Genomic DNA, 10,556 nt, shown 5'->3' with positions numbered 1-10,556 from the left:
ACTGCCACGCAGGCCTCCCCTGAGCTGGTCAGGTTAGCATGTGGCTCCTTTCGTTCACAGTACATTGTTATTAACTTAATTAGGGTACTCCTATGCTGGCCTTTGCTAAAAACTCAAGGGCCAAAGAGCCGCAGTTTGCCCACCACTGCCCTAGCGCATTTGGCAGTAGTCTGGGCCCTCGGCATCACGAGGCCGCGGCGTGGTTGCCTGGGAAACGCTCGCGTGCCGCCGCAGGGTTTCCTGGGTTTTGTAGTTCGCCGACGGTCTCGCCTGGGCTGGTCGCGGGGAGAAGGACTACAACTCCCAGGAGGCGGCGCGGCAGGGCGGGGCCTGGCGGGACCGCTAGGAAGAGGCGCCGGGTCTCCCGGACCAGAGGAGAAAGATGGCGTCGCGGGGGCAGGGACCCGGGCTGCGCGGGCTCCTGGCGCCGCCGCTGCTGCTGCTGTTGCTGCCGCCGCTGCTCGCGCCCTGGCCGGCGGCGGCCCACGGCGGCAAGTACTCGCGGGAGAAGAACGAGCCCGAGCGGCCCTCGCAGCGCGAGCCGGCGGCGGAGTTCCGCATGGAGAAGCTGAACCAGCTGTGGGACAAGGCCCGGCGGGTGAGCGGCGGCGCCCGCGTGGGGTGCGGGCCCGGGGCTGCGCGTGCTGCTCCCCGCCCGCCGCTGCGGCCTGGGCCCCGGCGCTGTCCGGCCCCTCCGGGGGCGGGGGGCCTCGGGGTGCCGCGGGCGGGCGGCCTGGGCGCCCGGGGGGGTGGGGGCCTCGGGGTGCTGCGGGGCCCGTGAGCCGGGGCGGGCGGCGCCGCCCTCCGGGCTCGGGTCGCCGGCGCTGGTGCCGCGGAGGAGCGCCCAGGGACAGGGTCTGGGAGCCCGGTCTCGCCGGGTGCTCGTCCCCACTCGGCGGTTGAAACTGGTGAAGCGCTTGGCCTCCGGGCGCGAGGGAGATGGTGGGAGCGCCCCTGCGGCGCCCTGGGCCTCCTCCCCTCCCCTGGCGCCTCCTCCCTCTGCTCCGGGAGGGGCTCCGGGAGGGTCCCCGAGGGGGGGCCTGCTCTGTCCCTGAGGCTCCTTCCTCAGCCACCATCCGGAAAGGGGGGTGCTGGAGGCCTCCGGGGCCCCTGCTCCCCACGGGGCCAGCGCAGCGGTGACCTCGCCCCGCCCGCCGCCTTGAGCACCCCGCTCCGCTTCGCCAGAGACCAGAGCTGCGGGGAGACATCGCGTGTGAGCGCCGCACTGACCGGCTGCCTCCTGTGTACATACGCCCATGCGCCCCAACCAGGGCGGGGCCACCTGCACCAGAATCCACCCGCTAGGGCCAGCAGTTTCTTTAATCTGCCGGGATGTGCTGACAGGCAGAAGGCGCAGTTAGGTCACGTCCGGAGCTGGAAATGGAGGGGCCTGGGGCCATCGCCACCACCAGACATCCCCCGGTCTCTGCCCAGGGCTTTGCCGCGTGTGGGTCGCCCCCTCTGCTGCTTAACCTTGGACTTTGTGCTTTGCCTCTGGCTTCTGTTAGCCGGCTCTTTTCCCAGGAGGCATTGACTTACAGATCCTAAAGGTCCCAGGGAGTGGGGGCGGTGGGCGTCCTGTGCCCGCAGCTCAGGCCCTGGCGGTCGTGGCTCCCTGGGGTCCTGGGTGGCGACCGTGCCGAGCTGTAGACGTTCAGAGAAGCCGGTAGCCTCACGCCATGGGGCGCAGGGCCCTTCGAAGTCCTGCAGGCGCGGTGCGGCTTTGAAGGCTGGCACCGGACTCTGCTGCTGGCCTTCCGGTGTCGGGGTCGCCCTGTCCGTCTCCGGCTGCCCGGCAGCCGTGTCAGGTGCCCCTGCTTCCCGCAGCTGCAGCTCTCCCCCCTGGACCTGTCGGAGCTGCACGCCGACCTGAAGATCCAGGAGCGGGAGGAGCTCGCCTGGAAGAAGCTGAAGGCCGAGGGCTTGGACGAGGATGGGGAGATGGAAGCGAAACTGATCCGCAGCCTCAACGGTGCCTCCCCCTCAGCCCGGGGCTCCCCCACCCAGCCTGGTGCCTCCCCCCCAGCCCGGTGCCTCCCCCCCAGCCCGGGGCTCCCCCCCCCCAGCCCGGTGCCTCCCCCCCAGCCCGGTGCCTCCCCCCCAGCCCGGGGCTCCCCCCCCCCCAGCCCGGTGCCTCCCCCTCAGCCCGGTGCTCCCCCCCAGCCCGGTGCCTCCCCCCCAGCCCGGGGCTCCCCCCCAGCCTGGTGCCTCCCCCCCCCCAGCCCGGTGCCTCCCCCCCAGCCCGGGGCTCCCCGCCCAGCCTGGTGCCTCCCCCCCCAGCCCGGTGCCTACCCGCCCCCCCCCCCAGCCCGGTGCCTCCCCCCCAGCCCTGGGCGGCGTGTGGGCGGGACGGTGGGCCGTGGGCAGCTTTTCCGGGCCCAAGTGTTAGTGGCGCCGATGGCATAGGATCTCGGTGACACGGCCTGAGGAGCTGGCCCACCGGCCAGGGCCTCAGTGGGGGGCCTTCTGCGGCTTAGGGAGAGGGCTGGGCAGGTCTGACCTCAGGACACCCCCCAGCTCACATCGAGCCCCGGGGTCTGGCTTCCAGGTGAGGGAGTTCTGAGGCCCAGGCTGAGCGGAGAGCAGGCAGGCACAGCCCTCGAGGCGCTGGTGTGGAGGGGAAGGGCCGACATGCCCCTCGCTGGCTGGCTGGGGAGAGTCTGAAAGGGGAGGGAAGCCCATGCCGGTCTCTAGGGAAGGGGGGGAGGGCTGAAGGGCAGGGGGGGGCTCTGAGTCCCAGGGCCGACCAGAGGGGGCTTGTCCCAGAGCCCTGCCCCACGCGGTGCTGGGATCCAGGTTGCTGACAGCCCCCAGAAGCAGCCTAGTGGGGGGAAGAGGGAAGTAGCAGAGGGAAGAGGGAAGTAGCAGAAGCAGCCTAGTGGAGGGAAGAGGGAAGTAGCGGCTGGGGCCTGGCTTCCCATGGGTGCGGCTGCTATTGGGGTGCTGACACCGAAGTTTCTCCTGTGGAACCCCTCCCTCCAAACGGGCCCTGGTTAGGGCGCGCCCCCCCCCCCCCCCCCCCGCGTTCCCGGCACATCTCCCATCCCAGAAACAGCTGCAGTGGGGCTGGGAGATGACCCTTGTCCCATGGGAAACCAGGGAGGGAGGGACCTGGGAAAGGGAGGGCGGGTCTGCCAGCTGACGGGTGCCCGCTGCCCTCCTAGTCATCCTGGCCAAGTACCGGCTGGACGGCCGGAAGGACGCCCGGGAGCTCCGCAGCAACTCCCTCTCCGAGGGCCCCGAGCCGGACAGCCTGGAGGACCCCCGGCTGGAGAAGCTGTGGCACAAGGTACGGCCACCCGCCCGCGCCTGCCGCTTCCGGGGGGGGGGGGGGGCCAGGCGGTGCTCACGCAGGCCCCCCCCCCCCCCAGGCGAAGACCTCCGGCAAGTTCTCCCGGGACGAGCTGGACAAGCTGTGGCGGGAGTTCCAGCACCACCGGGAGAAGGTGCAGGAGTACAACATCCTGCTGGAGGTGCTGAGCAGGACCGAAGGTGTGTCTGCCGCCCGGCCCCACCCACCTCCCCCACCGGGCGCCCTGCTCGCTGCGGTGCCTGTGGCGGGTGCGGGGACTGGCGATGGAGCACCCGGTGACCAGTCTCCGCCGGCCTCTCCCACAAACACCGTTTGGCGCCGTGGCCTCTGGTGGATGGTTGGGAGCCGGGCCTGGCGGTCCAGAGGGAGGGGCGGGCTCTCGGGGACAGCCGTGGCCTCCCGTCACCGCCCCGCTGTCCCCCAGAGATGCAGGAGAACGCCCTCAGCCCCTCGGACATGCGCGGCCCGCAGGAGGAGGCGCTGCACAGCCGGCACGCCGACCTCAAGGACCGGCTGCGGCGCATCAGCCAGGGCTACGACCGGCTGCGGAGGGTCAGCCACCAGGGCTACGGCGCCGAGGCCGGTGAGCGGGGGGGGGGGGGGGGGCCGGGGGGGGGCCGGGGGGGGCCCACGGGCAGGCACTCCGGCAAGTTCTCTGAAAGGTGCACATTCGTGGTTCCTTGGCCCATGTCTCAGTCGGGACAGCTGGTTACACCGCAGTGACATGCAGCTCCACGTGGTGGCCATTTACACCCACTTCCTTCTGAGCCCCCTGCTCACAGTGGCTGAGCCCGTGTGGGAGGGCCCGCGGTGCTTCCCGGGGAAGCTGCGCACTCGTGCTCACAGCGCCTGTGTGTCCCACGCCCCCTGCACGCTCGCTCTGTGCTGGCGGCCATGCCGCGTGCGGTGTCTGAGCGGCCCTGCTCCCCACAGAGTTCGAGGAGCCGCGGGTGATCGACCTGTGGGACCTGGCCCGGTCCGCCAACTTCTCCGAGAAGGAGCTGGAGGCCTTCCGGGTAAGCGGCCCGGCTGCCTGTCCGCGTCTCCGGCGGCTGGGGAGGGGCTGTGGCCTCGCTATCTCTGACTGCAGCTGTGGGCCTCCCAGGGCTGCTCCTGCCTGTCCCCCCCGGCCCCCTCCATTCCCCTCTGTCCCCCTCCGTCCCCCCCCGGCCCCCTCCATTCCCCTCCATCCCCTCTGTCCCCCTCTGTCCCCGTGTCCCCCCTATCCCTTTCTGTCCCCCTCCATCCCCCACTGTCCTCCCCCTCCCCCTCCCCCTCCGTCCCCCTGTGTCCCCCCTATCCCTTTCCGTCCCCCTCCCCCATCCCCTTTTGTCCCTCTGTCCCCCTCTGTCCCCCTCCGTCCCCGTGTGTCCCCCCTATCCCTTTCCGTCCCCCTCCCCCATCCCCTTTTGTCCCTCTGTCCCCCTCCGTCCCCCCATCCCCCGCTGTCCTCCCCATCCCCCTCCATCCCCCTCCCCCGTTCCCCTCCGTCCCCCTCCCCCGTTTCCCTCCGTCCCCCTCCCCCCATTCCCCTCCGCTCCCGTGTGGCGGCCTCCCTGTGTGCGCGGGCTGCAGGGGCATGGGGGGACGGAGGGGGATGGGGGGCGGGAGGGATGGGGGAACGGAGGGGGACGGAGAGGGTGGAGGGGACAGAGGGGGATGGGAGGGCGGGGGGGATGGGGGGACGGGGGCGGAGGGGGACGGGGGATGGGGGGACGGAGGGGGATGGGGGGCGGGGGGAGGGGGATGGGGGAACGGAGGGGGTCGGAGAGGGTGGAGGGGACGGGGGTGGTAGGCTGCGGCTGCCGGAGGCGGGGACTCAGTGCGGGGCCGTTGCAGGAGGAGCTGAAGCACTTTGAGGTGAAGATCGAGAAGCACAACCACTACCAGAAGCAGCTGGAGATCTCGCACCAGAAGCTGCGGCACGTGGAGCGGTTTGGCGACCACGAGCACGTGAGCCGGAACAAGGAGCGCTACGCCATGCTGGAGGAGAAGACCAAGGAGCTGGGCTACAAGGTGCCGGCCCACCCTCCGAGCCCCCGCTTCCTCTGCCCGGGGAGGGGGCTCGAGGGTCGGACCCGCAGCCTGCTCCTGCGGGGGCGCTGCCTGGAGGGACGGGAGGTGGGGAAGGGCTGCGAGGCTGGGACCTGGCGGGGCTGTGGGCACCCACCGGGGAGGGGGGCTGCGGGCACCTACACAGGGGGGAAGGGGGGCACCTACACAGGGGGGAAGGGGGCACCCACCGGGGAGGGGGGCTGCGGGCTGGCATGATGACTTACTCTGGCACCTCTGGGAGGAGACGGGGAGGTGACGGCAGCATGGCACTCCGCCCGTCCCCTGCCCGCTCCGCCCGTCCCCTGCCCGCTCCGCCCGTCCCCTGCCCGCTCCGCCCGTCCCCTGCCCGCTCACCGCCGCTCTCCGTGCTCCGCTCCGCAGGTGAAGAAGCACCTGCAGGACCTGTCGGGCCGCATCTCCCGGGCGCGCCACAACGAGCTCTGAGGACCGGCCGGCGTGGCCCACCCTCGGGGGCGTCCGCGTGAGCGGGACCCGGGACCAGCAGGCTGCTGCCCCGCACTGAGTGCTGATTTGCTGCAGCGTCACTGCGGGGCCCTGACCCTCCACGGGGGCCGGTGGGAAGCCGTGGCAATGATGGTACTTGATTCTCCGTGACCCGCTGCCCGTCTCTCACTGTGTTTGCCGCTCGGCCTCCCCCACCGTGGCTCCGGCACTGCCAGCTGGGAGGCCCCCCTCCCATCCCGCCCCCACGCCGTCCTCCCTGGTGCCTGAGAGGAGGGAGGTGTTCTCAGCCTGCGGGCACCCGGGGGAGGGGCCTCGGGTGGTCTAGGGGCACCTTCCCCGTTGGCCCTGGAGGAAGCTCTGCCTTGTTGGAGGAACCCAGGCAGCGCGCTAGTGTCCGTGGGGACGGGGTGCCAGGAGGGGCCCCTTCCTGCTGGGGCTGTGCCGAGGTCAGTGCCAGGGGCCCAGAGCCGTGCCCTGTGCCGGCCAGTAAGAGGCCTGGGACCAGTCTGGGCCTGGGACATGGAGGTGAGCAGAGGGGACGTGGGACTCAGTTTACCTGAGTTGCTGACAGCTTGTCTTCCGACCGGGTGGGTGGTGGTTCCTGCTCCAGGAGGAGATGCTGAGGTGGGCGGGAGCGCGCAGACCGCCTCCAGCGTGTGTTGTCCCGGGACGTGGGGCCCCCCAGCACCCCCCACACTCCTGTAGCTCGCCACTTGGCTTGTGACCCCCACGTTCAGCTACTGAGCCCAGCCCCAGCGTGTGGGGTTTGGGGGTGGTCCTGGGGGTGATTGGGCTGAGGAGGGAGCCCCACGGGGGGGGGGGGGGGGGGGCCTCTTCCTGCCGAGCGGGGTGGTGGCTTTCCAGACACCAGTCTGCTCCTCTTGGTTTCCCGCCAACAGGAAAGAAATAAAATTTAAGCCACCGGTGTGCGGTTTGGGTGTGCGCATGTGTGCGGGTGTGGGCCTCTTGCCTTAGATGCTGGCAGTGCATGTATGTGCATGCGCGTGTGTACAGGTGTGTGCCTCTGTGCCTTAGATGATGCTGGTAGTGTGTGTGTGTGTGTGTGTGTGTGCGTGTGTGTGTGCGCGCCCGCACGTGCACACTGGCCCCGTCTCCGGAAGTGCCTGGTCTGGTGTCCCATCCCGGCTGCCACTGGAGGTCACGCGCTCGCTGTGAGTGGGTGGGTGTGCGTCACGCTGGACAGTGACGTGGGCGGGAGCCTCTGGCCGGGCACCCCGGGCCAGTGGGAAGGGGTGCCGGCCGGGGCCCAGTTTCGGTGGCGGTTGGTCCCTCTGGTCGGTGTGAGCCAGCACTGGAGGAGGTCACAGTCCTGGTGCCCCCGTGGCCGCCACAGCACAGGCAGAGCCCCCTGGAGGGCATCCCTCTTCCTTTAATCCTCACCGAGGACATTTTCAGGAGGAACATCCACATGCATCCCGACTGGGGTGTTCGCCCTTGACCAGAATCAAGCCCACCATCCTTAGGTTCGCAGGCCAGCGCTCTGACCACTGACCTAACCGGCCAGGGCGGCCACGCTCTTCTGTCACTGTAGCTTCATCTGAACCGACGCCCCACCTGTCAGGGAGCCCTCCCTGTGGCCGGGCGGGCGGGCGTCTCTCAGAAGCTGGGGGAGGGCCGCAGTCTTGCCCACTGTGCTCCGCGCTGATCAGCCAGCCGGACGCGGAAGGAGCGCATCCGTCTGCCCCGGCCACGAGGGAACTCGCTTTTCCACGTGCGTTTGGAATCGGCTTCTGGGCTTCAGGATGGCCTTGACCTCGGGCTGGTACTGGCGTCCTAGCAACACTGGGCTCCGGCCGTGGGCGCTGCTCGGGCCCTCTCTGCTCTCCCCGGACACACTCCTGAGAACCAGGCACCTCACGCTGCTGTGAACAGGCTTCTGGGTCGTTGTTTGAATAGTTTCTGTCCCCTGGGTTCATGTGTCAGTGGTCGTCCACACTCGTGTCTCCTGCCCACACGGCAGCCGCCCTCCTGGTGCCCAGACCCCCCTCTGCCCTGGCCCGCGGCTGCCCGTCTTCCTCCAGAGGCACCGCCCCGAGTGCGGGGCGGCAGTGCCCAGGGTGCTGGGCTGGCGGGGCCTGGGCGGGACGTGGCTTCACTCATCGCTCGGGAGAAGGGCAGGCAGCCCCGGAGCCCGGCACCAGCCATGTCCCCCTGGGGCCAGCAGGCGGGAGCCCCGGAGCAGACCTCTGGGCTGGGCCCCGTGGCCACTGCTCACCACGGGCCACGCCGTCCTGGCAACGCCGCTCAGCGCGGGGCCCCCTTCCTCCTGGGCGCCAGCTGGGCCGGCCGTGCTCGCGGGCCTGTGCGTGCTGGGCCCCCGCCCTCCAGGCCGCCGCGTCGATCTGTAGCCTGAGGAAGCGGCCCCTGGAAGCGGCCCGGTGAGCCGGCCCGGGTCCAGAAGCCACTCCCCCAGGGGCCTTGGTGGGAGGGGTGCGGGGCTGGGGTCCCACCACGCCCTCCCCCCAGCAGGACCTGAGCGGGGAGGGGGCGGGGCGGGAGCCCAGCTCACAGGAGGGCCCAGTGCCAGGTTAGGCCGTGGCCCGTGGCGACCCACCTCGCAGGCCCGCGCCCGCCTCAGGGAGCTCCAGGCCCAGGTAGTGCAGCTGCTTGGTGGAGGGAGGGCTGGCGGGGACGGTCACGCAAGCGGGCGCCGGGCGCCGTGCCTCCTGCAGGGACGGGCTGTGAGTCCCGGGCTGAGAGCTAAGGCGCCCCCCAAGGGCTCCCAGAGCCCCCCCCCCAACTCCTCCAGGGCCATGTCCCTCCCTGACTTCCCGCCCCTTCACCCCCAGTGCCCACTGCAGCCCAATGACCATACCCTCTGTCTTTGGCCCCTGCATGCCACCCACCCTCTACCCTAACCCCCCGACCACCCCTCCCGGCCACTCCCTCCCAGGTCCCTGCACCCCGCTCCTGCCACGCAGACACTACTCGGTCCAGGCCCCTGGGCTGTCCCGGGTGACCGCCTACTCCAGGTCTCGGGGGCCCTCCCGAGCCCACACGTCCACCCATAGTGACACCTCCTCCAGGACGGCCTCAGGCACTCTGCGTCCCTCCCATCCTGTGCGCCAGCTGGGCCTGGGCTGACCTACCTGGGCGGGTCAGGCGCAGAGGGTGAGGCGGCGGCTCCCTAGACCAGAGAGAGCTGGGTCAGCCGTGCCGGGAGCTGGCCCCAAGGGCGCCTCGGGAGGGACCAGGCGCCCCCGGGAGACCAGCCCGGGCCCCTCAGTGTGCCCCCGGACTCGCCTTCTGCCCCACACCCACAGGCCCGTGGGGAGAGCATGTGCCAGGCCACCTGCCCCGCTGAGCTGGACGTGGCTGTCTGGCTGCAGCCACCGGCTCCCGGGGACGAGGCTGGCATGCAGGCCTGTCAGCCGGGACTCTCCTGGCATGGACAGAGCCAGAGAGGAAGGGGCGCCGGTGGCTGCAGCCAGGGGACTCTGACCGGATGAGGGGCCCCTGGCTGGCACAGCCACCGCCCAGGGCCTCCGTCTCCCGGTCCCCGTAGGCGTTGGCCCGGGAGGGGCAGGGCAGGGCCGGACAGTGCCAGAAGAGGGCCGCCCAGCAGCGGGTGTTGAGGTGGGGCTGGGAGCTGGCGGGGTGCCTGGCCTGCTCTCTGGGAAGGCGAGGGGCTGCCGGGCTCAGCACGCCCTTCCCCGCGCCCCTCCCCGGTCGGGGCCAGGCTGCGCGCCCGGCTACAGGCGCCCTGTGCTGGGTCTCCGCCAGGGCCTGACCTCCCACACCGAGGCAGGCCATGCCCTCCAGGAGGCCAGTCCTGCAGGTGCCCATCAAACCCTGCGTGGGGGTGGGGAGGGGGGGCACTGCAGGTGCCGGCGCCGCAGGCGTCCCTCCCTGGGGGCCGCAGGGCAGGCACAGGCAGAATCGGGACAGGGCTCAGGGCTCCTGAGGTGCCCCAGCCCTGCGCTGGCAGGAAGCCCCACGCACCCACCACCCTGGGGTGGAGGCGGCAGCAGGTGCTCACAGGAGGGAGGGCGGGCCCAGGAGACTATGCTGGGGGCCCCGCCCACCTGGGCCATCCTGGGACCCAGGGGGAGCCCGAGGCAAGAGGTGCCTGGCCCCAAGGGCCCGAAGGCCACAGCCACAGGTCAGAGGCCATGCCCGTGAAGGTGAGGAGGTGAGGGTTAGGACTAGGACCAGGGTTAGGATTGCACCTGATTTAGGGTTAGGGCTATGATTATAGTTAAGATTGAAACTGTTAGGGTTGGGTTTAAGGTTAGGATGTTTTATGGTTAGTGTTAGGATCAGGGGTAGAGCTAGCATTCGGGTTGGAGCTGTTGTAGGGTTAGTTTAGGGCTAGAGCTAAACTAGGGTGATCCTGTGTTAGGTTTAGTGTTAGGGTTAGGGTGAACATGAGGGTGAGGGGTTCATGTAGGCTTATGGTGTTGGAGCTAGGGTTACAGTGAGGGAAGGGTGAGAGGTAAGTTTAGGGTTAGGGCTAGGGTGAACATTAGGGTTAGGGCAAAGAAGGCAACTCACACAACCTCTGGGGCCTCAGTCTGCTCTGGTCGGAACACTGGCCCTGTCTGTGGACAGGGACTTGGGGACAGAGGCCCGGGGGGCTTTGGCAGGACTGAGCCCAGCCCCGGGGTCTCGCCCAGTGGGTGTGCAAGCAGTGTGCGGGGGTCCCTTTGGGCGGAGGTGACAATGGCCACGTTTGTAATAACCCCGGCAACACGCCTCTAAG

At 70.2% G+C, this 10,556-nt stretch overlaps 1 protein-coding gene across 2 annotated transcripts in view; it reads left to right on the top strand.

Annotated features, from left to right (window-relative positions):
- Positions 1-349: 349 nt before the first annotated feature.
- LRPAP1 (LDL receptor related protein associated protein 1) overlaps positions 350-10,556 on the top strand; it is a 35,411-nt gene continuing 25,204 nt past the window's right edge. Inside the window, exons 1-8 of one of the 2 annotated variants that reach the window (XM_045574023.1) lie at positions 350-598; positions 1,828-1,972; positions 3,165-3,289; positions 3,372-3,492; positions 3,738-3,896; positions 4,247-4,329; positions 5,153-5,329; positions 5,750-5,822. In XM_045574023.1, the coding sequence (XP_045429979.1) occupies positions 383-598; positions 1,828-1,972; positions 3,165-3,289; positions 3,372-3,492; positions 3,738-3,896; positions 4,247-4,329; positions 5,153-5,329; positions 5,750-5,812 (1,089 nt within the window). In that variant the 5' untranslated portion in view covers positions 350-382 and the 3' untranslated portion in view covers positions 5,813-5,822. Of the gene's footprint in view, positions 599-1,827; positions 1,973-3,164; positions 3,290-3,371; positions 3,493-3,737; positions 3,897-4,246; positions 4,330-5,152; positions 5,330-5,749; positions 7,042-10,556 lie in introns of those variants that run through there. The other variant, XM_036417113.2, reaches the window with a different exon arrangement.

Source organism: Pipistrellus kuhlii, unplaced genomic scaffold (genome assembly GCF_014108245.1).
Source record: "Pipistrellus kuhlii isolate mPipKuh1 unplaced genomic scaffold, mPipKuh1.p scaffold_m20_p_58, whole genome shotgun sequence".
Lineage (NCBI taxonomy): Eukaryota > Metazoa > Chordata > Mammalia > Chiroptera > Vespertilionidae > Pipistrellus > Pipistrellus kuhlii.
Note: the sequence above shows the minus strand (reverse complement) of the source record. Positions and strands in the feature narration are given on the sequence as shown.